Below are 15,441 nucleotides of genomic sequence, written 5' to 3' on the forward strand. Positions count from 1 at the left end.
TTTATTTCAGGATTACCGACGGAATATAATTTCCGTCAGTAATCTCCGATGGAAATTATATTCCGTCGGTAATCCTATTTTTTCCCTGATAATAAATAGTTTCTATCATTTTATCAACAGAAATTTAATTCCGTCGGAATATATTACTGACGGAATTAAATTTCTGTCGATAATATTCTGATTTTACCGACGGAAATTTAATTTCATGGGTAATATTTTCTGATGGAATTAAATTTCCATTGGTAAAATGATGGAAACTATTAAGATAAAAGGATTGCCAACAGAATCTAATTTCTGTCAGAGATTACCGACGAAAATTAGATTTTTTCGGAGATTACCGACGGAATAATATTCTATTGGTAAACCTGATTAGTTTTGTAGTGACTCGCACAAGGAGCTCAACATCGACCCTGAGCACACCCCTAACGACTACTCGATGGTCGACTTTGCTAAGTTCCTAAGAGAAGCATTCTCCCTGGAAAGGAACGACACTTCAAATATCGAAGACCTCATCGATAAGAAATCCAGATTTCTCATTGTCATCAAGGATTATGTTGTAGCTATGAGAGAATATGAGAAGTGCTTGAGGGACAAGAATAGCATCTACAATGTCATGCGTGCTTGTCAACATATCAACGAGGATTCCCAAAGTCTAACAAGTACTGTAAATTTTACAGATTTGGTGTTAGATAATTTTCCTCTTGGGCTATCATTTGAAATTACTCTAAACTCGATAATGCGTTCTTTCAATAGTATGATTTGTGTAGAAGGATCTGAAGATTTTTATTATTATTATTAGTATTTTTTATTTTTTTTATTTTTAGATTTTGAATTTGTTTAGAGATTTTATGATTATGAGTTTTTTCTTTTTCGTCAGAATTTATTTTCTAACTTTATATGTTATAATTTTTTCCTTTATTTGAATATGAGGGTTTATTGTTTATATAAGCATATATTTAGTTGTTTGAGAAATTATATTTAAATATTAAATAATTTTAAAAAAAATAAATTTGGATGACAACTATTATCTTTTCGTATGAGCTTCCTTGCTTGTCTATCTCTTGACTTTAAATATGCTAAGTAAATGATTTTGCTATTACATTACACAAAGATAAATGATAATATTTTTACCCTACTAACTGTTTATCTTCTTTCTTTTATTCTTTTATTATTTCACTTGATTCTATCTCTATTCTTGCAACTATGTATGAGATCATATCTTATTCTGATCATAAAAAAGAAATGAATACTTTAGATAATAATAATGATATTTAAGACTTGGTCGATCTATGTTGAAACGGATTATTGGATGCAAATTTAGATGTTTTGTCCATATATCTATGATCACGATAATAATTGACCCCACAGGTCATCCGAGTTGGTATGTGGTGGGATGCGGGGTCAAAACTCAGGGTAGTCGGGGCGTAAATCCTCGGTCCCTGTGCAACTCACCCCACATGCCACATACTAGCTCAGGATGCTGTGGTTTATTTCTCTCATGATGACCTTGGGTCGGATGCGATGGGCACGAGCGAACAATAATTAATTTTGAGAAGATCATTATCTATAAAATTCATGAGAGACGAGAGAGCCGCGTTCCTCCACGGTGGCATTGGAAACCTCCGCGAAAGTAGACTTCCCTGGTCAAACGGAGATGAAATAGGGAATCAACCTTCGCCCATGTCAGCGCCGCCGCTGCATTGCGCTTAGCTGTTAACATCTGGTCAAAAAGAAAGTCAAATGTCTGCATACCCAGCACTTCCACCGCCGGACGTTGTCCACCGCCACATAAACAGCGGCGCCAATATATACAATTCCGTGTGCCACTCCCATCCCTCGCCCTCGGTCTCGTTCTCATCGCAGTTTCCGTTTCACGTGATCATGAGTCCTTTTCTATGTATATAAATGGATCATGAGTCCCTTTCTACCGCTGATCACTACTCTCTTCAAGTAAGAAGATATAATTAATTGAGCAACAATATCGACGATGTGTGGCGGCGCGATCATCTCCGACTTCATCCCTTCCCGCCAGCGCCATCGCCACCCCCACAATGCTTCCGGCGCCGCCGATTCCGACGATATCCTCTCCGCCTCCGACCTCTGGCCCTGCTCTGCCCCTCCTATAAAAGGTGCGTCCATCTCCGGCTCTCTGTTTCAGCACTACGCATGTTGACAATTCGAGTTCACAGTTCCTCGGAAGCGCGAGCGCAAGAACTTATACCGCGGGATCCGGCAGCGGCCGTGGGGGAAGTGGGCGGCGGAGATCCGCGACCCGGTGAAGGGCGTGCGGGTTTGGCTCGGCACCTTCGCCACCGCCGAGGAGGCCGCCCGCGCCTACGACCGCGAGGCCCACCGCATCCGCGGCAAGAAGGCCAAGGTCAACTTCCCCAACGAGATCCAGCCCGACGAGCTCGAGCACTGCCACCGCTCCGACCCCGTCGGCGACCGCCTCGTCGCCGAGCCTGACCCTCAAGAGAAATTGGCCACGCCGGCCGCAGAAGAGGACGCAGATGTCAGGAGGCTGTCGGAGGAGCTGATGGCCTACGAGTCGTACATGAACTTCTTCGGGATCCCTTACATGGATGGCGGAGGAGCATGCACGGCGCCGGCTGCGGAACAGGGGACGGGGGCCTGTAATCCGGTGACCGCGCCGGGCATGGAGATGCTTTGGAGCTTCGACGACGACGTTCTTTTTCCTACCCCCGACGACCTTTGAATCTCACCTCTAGCGATCCTCCGGTTGTAGTTGTTGTTTAATCTCTGAAATTGTGCTTAATTAATTATTCGTGATTTATTGCTTTCGGGAGGAATTATCGATTTATGTCCATCAAGTTGTTATTATAATTATTATTTTTAATTTATTTTTAACTAGTATTAGTCCAAAGCCAATTAATTCCATTCCTCGGGAAAATAGCAATTCATTTACGTTAATAAGGATCTTATGGGAATTTCAAGCCCCTCGATGAAGGCCATCGATGACGCTTTGACGTTTCAACCACTTTTGTATTTCGTCATTAAACAAGCAATTTGGCTCGTCCCGATAACCGACTCTTGCCGAATGCGTAAGGCTGCCAGTTCGTGAGCAAATATGTTATTTAGCTTATAAAATTTAATCGATAATTTATCAAAAGACGTACTACAGTTAATATATTTATCAAAAAGCGCATCATGATTTTATATTTACCAAAAGGTACAGGTAAATGATATATATTACCGAATATAACCCTACCGCCAACCAACACCTCTGATCAGTCATCATTTCCCAGGCATCCGAACCACATTTTTAAAAAACTTAGATATTAAAAAAAAAACGATCATTAGGGTACCTCCCTCCTTCGTGACATGCGAGTGCAGCTCGGTCTTGTGAAACCCTAGTTTAGTGTTCGTGAGCCATCAGTTCGAGTTTTTCTCAAGCGCCATCTAGCTAGCATTTCAGTTTAATTAAAAACCATGAGTGTTCGTGAGCCATCAGTGAAGGATTCTAGGGTTTACATTACATTAATCAGCTAGTATCATAATGGCGCAAAGACGTCGATCGGGTGAATCATCATCCTCTCCACATCAATTAGCTGTAAAGGTTATCATTTTACAAACTCTGTGATATTGAGAAGCTGAACTAGTATGATTTAAATTTTTTTATTTTTATAAAGTATAGGGTTCAGTTGATGTTGGACAGAAACTGCATTGGAACAATGTCCTCGGTCACTTTAAAAGTTTTTTTCAACCATCCACGAAAAAAGGAACGCATGGAGGCGGTGTTATTTTACATGACCGACACATAGTGCTGATCAAACAGTCACCTTTTCGTATTTTTTTGGACATAGAAGATATGCAGCACATCCGTGGGATTTTGGTAAATATATTTGAAAATTGGGATTCAAGTAGTCAAACCTTTAGATTCTCAGGTACAATTTATAAATTTGTATTTTAATTACAAAGTAGTTGTATGGTAAAATTTAAGCTTTTGTTAAACGTGGGCCTGATACGGCATCGTATCAGGCCCAACGTGGGCCTGATACGGCATCTTATCAGGCCCAACGTGGGCCTGATACGATGGAGTATTAGTGCTTGATATGACATTGTATCATGTCCACGGTGTTCCTAATACTTTTGTATGTGTTGGTAGAAGTCTAATAATAATTTAACTTGGTCAGGTGTTCCGGTTTGCTTCACAAGAGGAGACGTTTTATTGCTTCTCGGTATTGCAAACCGAGGAGCTTCAATTCCGATTGATTCAGCTAAAGCATCCAGTGACCTTTTTCTAACTTACTTCTCAAACAAAAAAGAAGCTACTAGATCAAGAATTGAGGAGTTGCTTAAATTTTATGACAATCGCGTTGAAGGCGAAGATGATGTTTTATTATTTTGCAAATTCTATATTTTGTATATATTTGTTTGTGTCTTATTTTCTTCTAGTACATATAAGGTCCCGTTAAGTCTTATAGATATAGTAGATGATTTTGAGAATCTTGATAGATTCAACTGGGTTGAAGCAATCCATGAATTTATGGCTCCACAATTACCTAAGATTGGGGACATATTTTCATCAACTGAGACAAAACATGCTAACACCAACCTCCCTTACCTAAAGGGATTTGCTGGTCTTTTGGCAGTAAGTGTTTAATTTGTGTGAAAATTTTTAATCTTTTGTGAACAATTATAAAATAGTTAACCCTTGTCATGGTGAATCAGGCATGGTTTTTGGAGCATGTTCCAATCCAAAAACCATACAAAATAAAAGGAGCCAGAATAAATAAGTGGAGGAATATTCCTTCACATATTAGTAAGGTGAGAGAAATGATTAACCAAGTTTCATCTGAAGAGGTAAATTTAGAATACTTTGACTATAGTTTGGTTAAAAAGTATGGTTTTAACATGTGGTTTAATATTCTTACAGGTTGTGATTGACCTAATCCCTAACCAAGATGAAAGATCATTGGTTGAGAACCTTGCTGGCGTTGATGACAGTCCACATGCAATGGAGGCATCACAAATTGAAGTGAGTGTAGGAGGAAGGCAGATTAATAAGGATTGTTGTAATTGCATTATTCAAGCAAACATAAATAAAGAGCTAACAATGGGGAACATGCAATTGAAGGAGAGGGTGAAAGAGTTACTTAAAATAGTTGAAAAAAAAAACATGGAATCTCAATATAGCGAGCCTGTAGACGATCCTCAAATTGAACCTGTAGGTGTTACAACAAGAAGTAGGAAAGGACGTGACAGAAGTCGCTATGATTACAGGGATACTCCAATTGATAGTCTATTGTGGCTCAAAACTTTACCTAAGAGGCAGCGTAGAAATATACATATAAGTGAGCCTGCGGAAAAAGTTACAAGTATAGGAGAAGGAAAAAAATTTGTCAAAGAATATGTTGTTGTGGGCAAGGGGAAAGGAAAAATAGGTTTGGATGAAATGGAAGAAGAAATTAATATTGTACAAATGATGGAAGACAAATCTGATGAAGAGGCAGACAAGGATGTAGAAATGTTTGCCAAATATGACAAAATGAGGAAACAAGCAATTGCTGTAAGACGATATATGCAAATTTCTTTGCAATTTGTTAGATATAATGGATTATCTAATTGCCTTTTTTGTTTGTATGCATAGTATGTGAAGAAGCAATTTAAGTCTTCCAAGAAAAAAAAAACAAGACGAAGAGGTGACGTACTTGTTAAAAGCCTTGGAGGAAATAAAGTATGTAAATTAAATAGTTGAATAGTAAAGTATAATATATGCTTATCTGATTACATATTTGGGCTAAGGTTATCAAAAAGAAATTTGTAAAAATAATCTGTGATTTGTTTACTTTGTAGGTTTACAAATGATATAGTTTGGGAGGAACCACCCTTTTGTTTAAATTTGTATTCCCTTTTATCTGGTGTGAATGGAGAAATGTTGACAAGAGGGGATGTAATCGACACGTATTGTAAAATTTTATTTAGGGGGCATTCCTGTCTGGAAGCACATACAACAAGTCAATATATTGTTCAACATTCTTCACAGTAAGGAATTGATTTGATTATAGTAAAAAATAGAATTCTTTTTATTAGTTGGTTATGTATGTATGACTTTGCATATTTGTAGTCATTAATGAAATCGTCAAGTAAGTTTGCCTTCCAACACATGATAAAGACGGATAGACAAGATGAAGAGGTAAGGTATATATTTATACCTTTGTGCAGTGATAATGCACACTTCCACTTGCTGGTGGTGGACACCAAATCAATGACGTTCAATCAGTACAATTCTCTTGCAAGTGGAAGTAAATACAAATATGAATTTGAAGCAGCGGTGAGCATCTAATAATAATGTGTAGGTTTGTATTTTAATATAAATGGTAGTTGATGGAAAATGGAAATTTCCTCTTCAATCTTCAGGTATCAGATTTTAAATTATATAGTCGTGAGCACGTTGCTGCTATTCATCCAAACTTGGAAAGGCATTATCCGTTTGATAGATGGGTCTCTCGCACAATTGAATGTCCACAACAACAAGCAAGGTAAATCGAGCACAACGTGTGAATATAAATAATTGATAAAAAAATATTGACAATTAAAATGTTGTTGTTCTTTACATTGTGGCTTCTTTGTGATGCAATACATTCGATGTCTCCTATATGATATGAAGATGGACTTCAAACAAGGAGACATGAAAAAGATTAGAATTGATGTAATGGTAGCAATTTTGAGGGATAAATATTTTCAATCATTGGATTAAATATCCAGTCTTGTAAGGCAAAAACTTGTATAGAATGTAAATGCACTTATTACGTAGTGTAGGACTTTTAATATTTTTGTATGTAGTCTTTGTTGTATAATACGATGGTATGTAGTGTATGAGAAGATTAGAAACTGTCACTGGAATATTAATAATATTGCATAGTGATTAGTCAAATATAAATCACAATATACAAAATGCAATGCTGGTGCTTATCAATGGAAAGAGACAATGTATATAAGTTGTAATGCACATCATTTCTATCTTCTCAAAACTGAAAACATGGTAACGGTTGGGATTGTTTAAAAAATCAAATAGGCTCGGACCAACAGTCGGTTTCAAGAGCACGTCACTAGGTTCCGTGCAACTCCCACGGAGCAATACCTTATTAGAAATGGGGTATAAATACGTTTTGACACCAGATATACCATCTTCCCAGTTAGAACTTCACAGGGAACATGATTTCAGGTAGAACCAAGTAGGGGAGGGCCATATGTGGGTTTTGGTCAAAACCCACTGATGGACCTTGACACCTCTGATTGGACCCATTTTAGCTCTGGTGGTATTCTGGAGTTGCAAGGACTCAGAAGATGGTGGCAAATCATTATATATATATATATATGTGTGTGTGTGTGTGTGTGTGTGTGTGTGTGTGTGTGTGTGTGTGTGTGCTGGGGAAAAACAATATAAAATCAGCCTTCGTTGGGCCTGATATGCTTGGATATCAGGCCCAACGTGGGCCTGATATGAGTATCAATTAATAAAACATTATTCTTTCTCCCCCTAATATAAACTCCAAGCATGCTAACAGGGGCTTGATCAAAATAATAAAATAACATCAATTTTAAACGTCACTTTCCATACTGTAGAAAAGAAAAGTTGTGCATTGTTCCGTGCCAACTGGCACGGAGCCATACCTTCTAATCCATAGTGTATAAATTATGTTTTACACCATATATACTATATCCCCACCAAGACCTTCACAAGGGAATTGATTTCAATTATATCCAAGTAGGGGAGGGGCATTAGTGGGTTTTGGTCAAAACCCACTGATGGACCTAGACACCTCGGATTGGACCAATTTTAGTTCTAGTGGTATTCTGGAGTTTCACGGACTCCATATCTGGTGGCAAATCATTATTTAAATTTCTAAAGGTGCTGGGAGAAAATTAAAATACAATCAGCCTCCGTTGGGCCTGATATGCTTCTAAAGGTGCTGGGAGAAAATTATGTTTGACACCATAAATACCATCTCCCCACCAAGACCTTCACAGGGGACTTGATTTCATGAAAATCCAAATAGGGGAGGGCCATCAGTGGGTTTTGGTCAAAACCCACTTATGGACCTAGACACATCGGATCGGACCCATTTCAGCTCTAGTGGTATTCTGGAGTTGCAAGGACTCAGAATCTGGTGGCAAATAATTATTTAAATATTTATAGGTGCTGGGAAAAATTTAAAATACAATCAGCCGCCGTTGGGCCTGATATGCTTGGATATCAGGCCCAACGTGGGCCTGATATGAGTGCATATCAGGCCCAACGTGGGCCTGATATCCAAGCATATCAAGCCCAAAGTGGCCTTGGCACTGTTCCGTGCCAACTGGCATGGAGCCATACTTCGTAATCCATGGTGTATAAATTATGTTTGACACCATAAATACCATCTCCCCACCAAGACCTTCACAGGGGACTTGATTTCATGAAAATCCAAGTATGGGAGGGCCATCAGTGGGTTTTGGTCAAAACCCACTGATAGACCTAGACACATCGGATTGGACTCATTTCAGCTCTAGTGGTATTCTGGAGTTGCAAGGACTCAGAATCTGGTGGCAAATAATTATTTAAATATTTATAGGTGCTGGGAAAAATTTAAAATACAATCAGCCTCCGTTGGGCCTGATATGCTTGGATATCAGGCCCAATGTGGGCCTGATATGAGTGCATATCAGGCTCAACGTGGGCCTGATATCCAAGCATATCAAGCCCAAAGTGGCCTTGGCACTGTTCCTTGCCAACTGGCATGGAGCCATACTTCGTAATCCATGGTGTATAAATTATGTTTGACACCATAAATATCATCTCCCCACCAAGACCTTCAAGGGGACTTGATTTCATGAAAATCCAAGTAGGGGAGGGCCATCAGTGGGTTTTGGTCACAACCCACTGATGGACCTAGACACATCGGATTGGACCCATTTCAGCTCTAGTGGTATTCTGGAGTTGCAAGGACTCAGAATCTGGTGGCAAATAATTATTTAAATATTTATAAGTGCTGGGAAAAATTTAAAATACAATCAGCCTCCGTTGGGCCTGATATGCTTGGATATCAGGCCCAACGTGGGCCTGATAGTTACCTTCCATAGGGTAGACAAAGAAAAGGTGTGCACTGTTCCGTGCCAACTGGCACGAAGCCATACTTCGTAATCCATGGTGTATAAATTATGTTTGACACCATAAATACCATCTCCCCACCAAGACCTTCACAGGGGACTTGATTTCATGAAAATCCAAGTAGGGGAGGGCCATCAGTGGGTTTTGGTCAAAACCCACTGATAGACCTAGACACATCGGATTGGACCCATTTCAGCTCTAGTGGTTGCAAGGACTCAGAATCTGGTGGCAAATAATTATTTAAATATTTATAGGTGCTGGGAAAAATTTAAAATATAATCAGCCTCCGTTGGGCCTGATATGCTTGGATATCAGGCCCAACGTGGGCCTGATATCCAAGCATAGCAGGCCCAAAGTGGCCTTGGCACTGTTCCGTGCCAACTGGCACGGAGCCATATTTCGTAATCCATGGTGTATAAATTATGTTTGACAGCATAAATACCATCTCCCCACCAAGACCTTCACTGAGGACTTGATTTCATGAAAATCCAAGTAGGGGAGGGCTATCAGTGGGTTTTGGTCAAAACCCACTGATGGACCTAGACACATCGGATTGGACCCATTTCAGCTCTAGTGGTATTCTGGAGTTGCAATGACTCAGAATCTGGTGGCAAATAATTATTTAAATATTTATAGGTGCTGGGAAAAATTTAAAATACAATCAGCCGCCGTTGGGCCTGATATGCTTGGATATCAGGCCCAACGTGGGCCTGATATGAGTGGACATCAGGCCCAACGTGGGCCTGATATCCAAGCATATCAGGCCCAAAGTGGCCTTGGTATGGTATCCTTTCTTATAAATTTAATTTACAATAATTTTATTCACCATAAATTTTAGTTACACAAACAGTAAATCATTACTAGAATAAATTATTACAATTGTTCACTATTTCTATAGTTTAAAGTTTTTGTCAGACATGATTTTGTGTTCAAGTCTAAATCTATAAGCTCTCATATCATCTTGTACAAAGTCTGTAGATCTCCGGAACATCAAACTCTCTGCATAGCGCATTATAAAAAAAGCACAATCCAACCTACAAAACAAATGCACAATCCATCATAAACAAGGCAAATAGAATTATTATGGAACATACACTAATACTTACGATTTACTTTGTGTGGGGCCAATAACTTGCATCGTTTTATACTCTCTCCCGGAGAATGGTTCTAAACCTTTATGTCATATGTGATAGTATGACCAGTTCAACTCCTTAAAAAACAACACCTACAAATATCAAACCATAATAATTAATACATAAACAATGATTATTGGATATAAGAAATTTGTTACTTACACTTTGATTAAAAACAGAAGTGTAATTTTCTGTGTGCCAAGAGAGTTATAATGAATTATTTGTCGTTCCTCCAGGTCCATGACCATTAGATGCCAATGATCATCTTGGTTATGTAGAGGACAAAAAATATATCTAATGTCCTTGTCGTCATCAATTTTTGCAGTTTGTTTCAATGCATCCACGTGCATCATTCCGAGCAAGTCCTATGTAAATAATAGAGCTATTATGGTGACTGCATCCAATATATAATGTAAACAATTTACAATGAGATAAGGGACATACTGGGAATCCAACCCCACAAAATATGGATGGGTGGTATGGTGAGTTAGAGTGTTTGGCTTCATTAGCAAGAATATTCCAATAAACATTTATGCAATCCCCATTGGTATATTGTGTCCAATCAAATATTGTCATAAAAGATTGCATATCTAAGGAGAAATTATCATTTGCCCATATTGGTTGCACCGTCACCCTACACACAAGTATACAGTCAATGGTATTTAATAAATTAAAAATAAAAAAAATATCATTAAACTCCAATAATAATCCTTTGTTGACATGTGGGTTAAGAATTTAGGTTGGAAACTACGTTACCTTAACTGACTGAGCTTCAACAATGCATCGACTATCACATCATCTTTGCTCTTTTTAAAAAATGTTTTCGCTTGTTGAGATAATTAAAATAATACTATGTCATTAAGGATTATAAAATAACAACTTACCTACTCTCGACCGTACCTTCAATATTTTGATTTTGACCTTGTTAATTTCATGACATTGTGTTTCTATCTGTGATGAACTTGTATTTTCTGTCTTTGATGGTGCAGGAGCATCTGGTTTGACACTAAGAACAACCTGTTTGCCTTTTTTTTTTGGTGCATTGGGATATCAACCTTCTCTGGGTTCTCTTTCTTTTGGGGCCTACCCGAAAATTAGTTGAAATTATAGGCAGATTAGGGTTTATGCCTTCTGATGCTAGGTCTATGTCTTCTGATGCTCTTGGCTCCCCTGATATGCTTTGTATGACTTGTTGGAGCTCTTTAATCTTATTTTCGGCATCGGCTATGATTTTGTCTTTTACAGTTAAAATTCTGTTATCCACGTCAGAATTTATAATGTCAGCCTTGTTGCCACTCGTATCCCGTTCTTTATGCAGTTCACTTATTTGTTGATCCTTTTCTTTAAGCATAGCTTCCATATCAGCAATCACAATATCCTTTGCTGCTACTAGACTATCCTTTTCTTCTATCACCGTTGTCAGGTTTTTATTAGCTTCCTCCAAACTTTGAGAAGCTTTATGTAATTCTTGCTTTAAACTCTCAATTTTGTTATCCTTTTCCTTGCACAAACTACAATCTACGGTATCGTCACACTGGAGTTGGCCTTCATCGGCTTGATGTAAAGATCCTTGGCCAACCAACTCAAGATACTCAGATGGCTGAGGCCGGTTTGGTAGTAAATTAAACTCTGATTCTGTCGGAATTAAATCTACTAAAATTTTATCTGCAGTTACACGGTCTATCATTTTTTTTACTGTGTTAACATGATAGTTAGGTCACCTCCATCGTAGTATTCTTGGCAATTTTTCTGGATGGTCTGGATCAATAATGCTAATGTGCTCACACACCCATACCTACAATATGATTATAAAAATAATTCATAATCTTTACACATATCTTGCTATATATGTAATCGGACTTACAGCTAAAATATTTGGAAATCCCTTTAGCAATGGGGCCTTGGGCGTTGCATCAGCAACCTGTGGTTTTGGTCTTAATGTAAGCTCCAATCCAATGGAATCTAATTGTTGAGCCATGAAACTGTATACTGCATTGCACCAGTTAAACCTAGCTAAGTTGTCAAAATCATCTACACAGTCAATTAGCGAGAGCACAGGTATTCTGAGAACACTGCTACTCCCACAAAACAGAACAGTTGTAAAAAAATACAGGATAAAAAGCTGACAGTACAGCTTGTCGTTTGATCTAGACTTCCTAATCAGTTTCTCTAAATGTTTGGCAGAACAATCCGATTCTCGGAAAAACTCCATTTACAGTGCGCTTGAAGCCTCATTTAAATCGAGATGAACTATATCTCCATTGTCGGGTAGGCCAAGAATCAGTCCCACATCTACCTTTGTAAAATTGAGCTTCTTCCCATGACAGATAAAGCAGGACAGTGTGCGCTTTTGCAAATTGAAACTTGGGTCTGATATCTCATTATTTTATTTTTTTTAATCGCCTCGATTTATGTGTAAGATTATTTAATATTATTTTGAAATAATACTTTTTATATTATCAGCCCCCACGTTGGGCCTGATATGCTTGGATATCAGGCCCAACGGAGGCTGATTGTATTTTAAATTTTTTCCAGCACCTATAGATATTTAAATAATTATTTGCCACCAGATTCTGAGTCCTTGCAACTCCGTAAAACCACTAGAACTGAAATGGGTCCAATCACAGGTGTCTAGGTCCATCAGTGGGTTTTGACCAAAACCCACTGATGGGCCTCCCCTACTTGGATTTTCATGAAATCAAGTCCCCTGTAAAGGTCTTGCTGGGGAGATGGTATTTATGGTGTCAAACATAATTTATACACCATGGATTACGAAGTATGGCTCCGTGCCAGTTGCCATTTATTTTTTCACTTTGGGCCTGATATGCTTGGATATCAGGCCCACGTTGGGCCTGATATCCAAGCATATCAGGCCCAACGGAGGCTGATTGTATTTTAAATTTTTCCCAGCACCTATAAATATTTAAATAATTATTTGCCACCAGATTCTGAGTCCTTGCAACTCCAGAATACCACTAGAGCTGAAATGGGTCCAATCCGATGTGTCTAGGTCCATCAGTGGGTTTTGACCAAAACCCACTGATGGCCCTCCCCTACTTGGATTTTCATGAAATCAAGTCCCCTGTGAAGGTCTTGGTGGGGAGATGGTATTTATGGTATCAAACATAATTTATACACCATGGATTATGAAGTATGGCTCCGTGCCAGTTGCCATTTATTTTTTCATAAGGAGAATGGTAGAACATTTTGAGTTTATAGAAAAGGGGAGATAGTATAAATTTATAAGAAAGGATACCATACCAAGGCCACTTTGGGCCTGATATGCTTGGATATCAGGCCCACGTTGGGCCTGATATGCACTCATATCAGGCCCACGTTGGGCCTGATATCCAGGCATATCAGGCCCAACGGAGGCTGATTGTATTTTAAATTTTTTCCCAGCACCTATAAATATTTAAATAATTATTTGCCACCAGATTCTGAGTCCTTGCAACTCCAGAATACCACTAGAGCTGAAATAGGTCCAATCCGATGTGTCTAGGTCCATCAGTGGGTTTTGACCAAAACCCACTGATGGCCCTCCCCTACTTGGATTTTCATGAAATCAAGTCCCCTGTGAAGGTCTTGGTGGGAAGAAGGTATTTATGGTGTCAAACATAATTTATACACCATGGATTAGGAAGTATGGCTCCGTGCCAGTAGGCACGGAACAGTGCACACCTTTTCTTTTCTACCCTATGGAATGGATTACTACACTCCCTTTGTGCATGTTTTAACACATCTATATTTCACTACCTATTAATGTGACTTTGAAATTACGAACCCCTTCCTGTTGAATTGAAATGTATCGCATTTTTATTTGACACAATGGAGATATGGTGTGAAGTATTATTTCTGCCTTGCAGGTGATGGTTTACACTTCTCATACCTACCATAAAACTGTAACACAAACTAAATACTCCATAAACGTATATAACAGAAACATCACTTTTAACAACTGTTTGTTTTACAAACCTATTTATGTACTTCATACAAAACATATGCCTCAACTCCTCCAATTTACAATTCAGTCAAGATCCAGGGGTTGGCGGCATTCTACAGGTCCTCCGATTATGGCTCAGTTGTTTGCACCTGCTGCATTTGATTTTTACCTTCCCATTATGTTTTGACTCGATCCTTGCCTTCTTTCGCCTACCAGGCTGCACAAGGCTACGGAGACATAGCACTATAATATTGTTGACACCCCTAGGCTAAAATTCTTTGCTTCGACAGGGGTAAATATGATCCATGTATGTCGTTTTCCAATTATGTGAATGAAAGTAATGCTCACAATATGGGAGTGTATCCATGTTCCGGTGAATTATGACGGCATTTGCATGTGAGCAAGGCAATCCTGAAATTTGAAACTCCCCACAGTTACAATATTTCCTCTCTAAATCAACAATGTATGAAGCACCCCATGTCTCTACTTCCATTTCGGATTGAGAGTAGGGGTGGACTTTATATCGTCTAGCTTTCTCCCTCCTTGATTGCATTTCTTTGGTAGCATGAGGTGTCAATGCTACATACCATTTCGACGCTTCCTCCTTACGGTTACAGAACCATTGAGCTACCTTTCTTTTGGTATTATCAATTAACCTGTTTATCAGAAGTTCACGCGTCTCCTTGAACAAAGCATTTAAACTCTCTACACAATTGGTGGTTAGCATTGTGTACCTTCTCCCACTAAAGTGTGCATTAGCCCATCTTTTAGGGTCAATCTTCTGAAGCCACTTATGAGCATCTGGATGTTTTTCAAGCATGGACTGCATTATGAGATCATATTGTATTGTTGTGTTTGCTCGAGCAGCTGCCCAAAACAACCCTAAACCTGACCTACTGCCAGTATCTGTTACCATATTGCAATACATGTGGTGGCAACAAAAAGCATGATGGGCAGTAGGGTAGACTTTCCTAACCGCTGCTATAATGCCACGATGTCTATCTGATACTATACTCATTGACTCTAGATCAACATTAAAGAATCTCTTCGTATGATCCAGAAACCACTCCCATGCAGACCCACATTCAACTTCAGCGATTCCAAAGGCTACTGGGAGGACATTGTCATTAGCATCTATTGATGTAGCCATCAACAACACACCCGGATATTTGCCTCTTAGGTGTGTGACATCAATTCCAATTAATTTACTCAGATAAGACCTGAATACTCTCCTACAAGCTCCAAAACCC

At 38.9% G+C, this 15,441-nt stretch overlaps 1 protein-coding gene across 1 annotated transcript; it reads left to right on the top strand.

Moving 5' to 3' along the window:
• The first annotated feature begins 1,801 nt into the window (after positions 1-1,801).
• Positions 1,802-2,827, top strand: LOC122019247 (ethylene-responsive transcription factor ERF071-like). Its single transcript, XM_042576738.1, has 2 exons — positions 1,802-2,129; positions 2,190-2,827. The coding sequence occupies exons 1-2, from the start codon at positions 1,988-1,990 to the stop codon at positions 2,714-2,716; spliced, it is 669 nt and encodes a 222-aa protein (XP_042432672.1). The 5' UTR covers positions 1,802-1,987; the 3' UTR covers positions 2,717-2,827.
• Positions 2,828-15,441: the final 12,614 nt, after the last annotated feature.

The sequence above is a fragment of the Zingiber officinale genome, chromosome 1A (assembly GCF_018446385.1).
Source record: "Zingiber officinale cultivar Zhangliang chromosome 1A, Zo_v1.1, whole genome shotgun sequence".
Classification (NCBI taxonomy): Eukaryota; Viridiplantae; Streptophyta; class Magnoliopsida; order Zingiberales; family Zingiberaceae; genus Zingiber; species Zingiber officinale.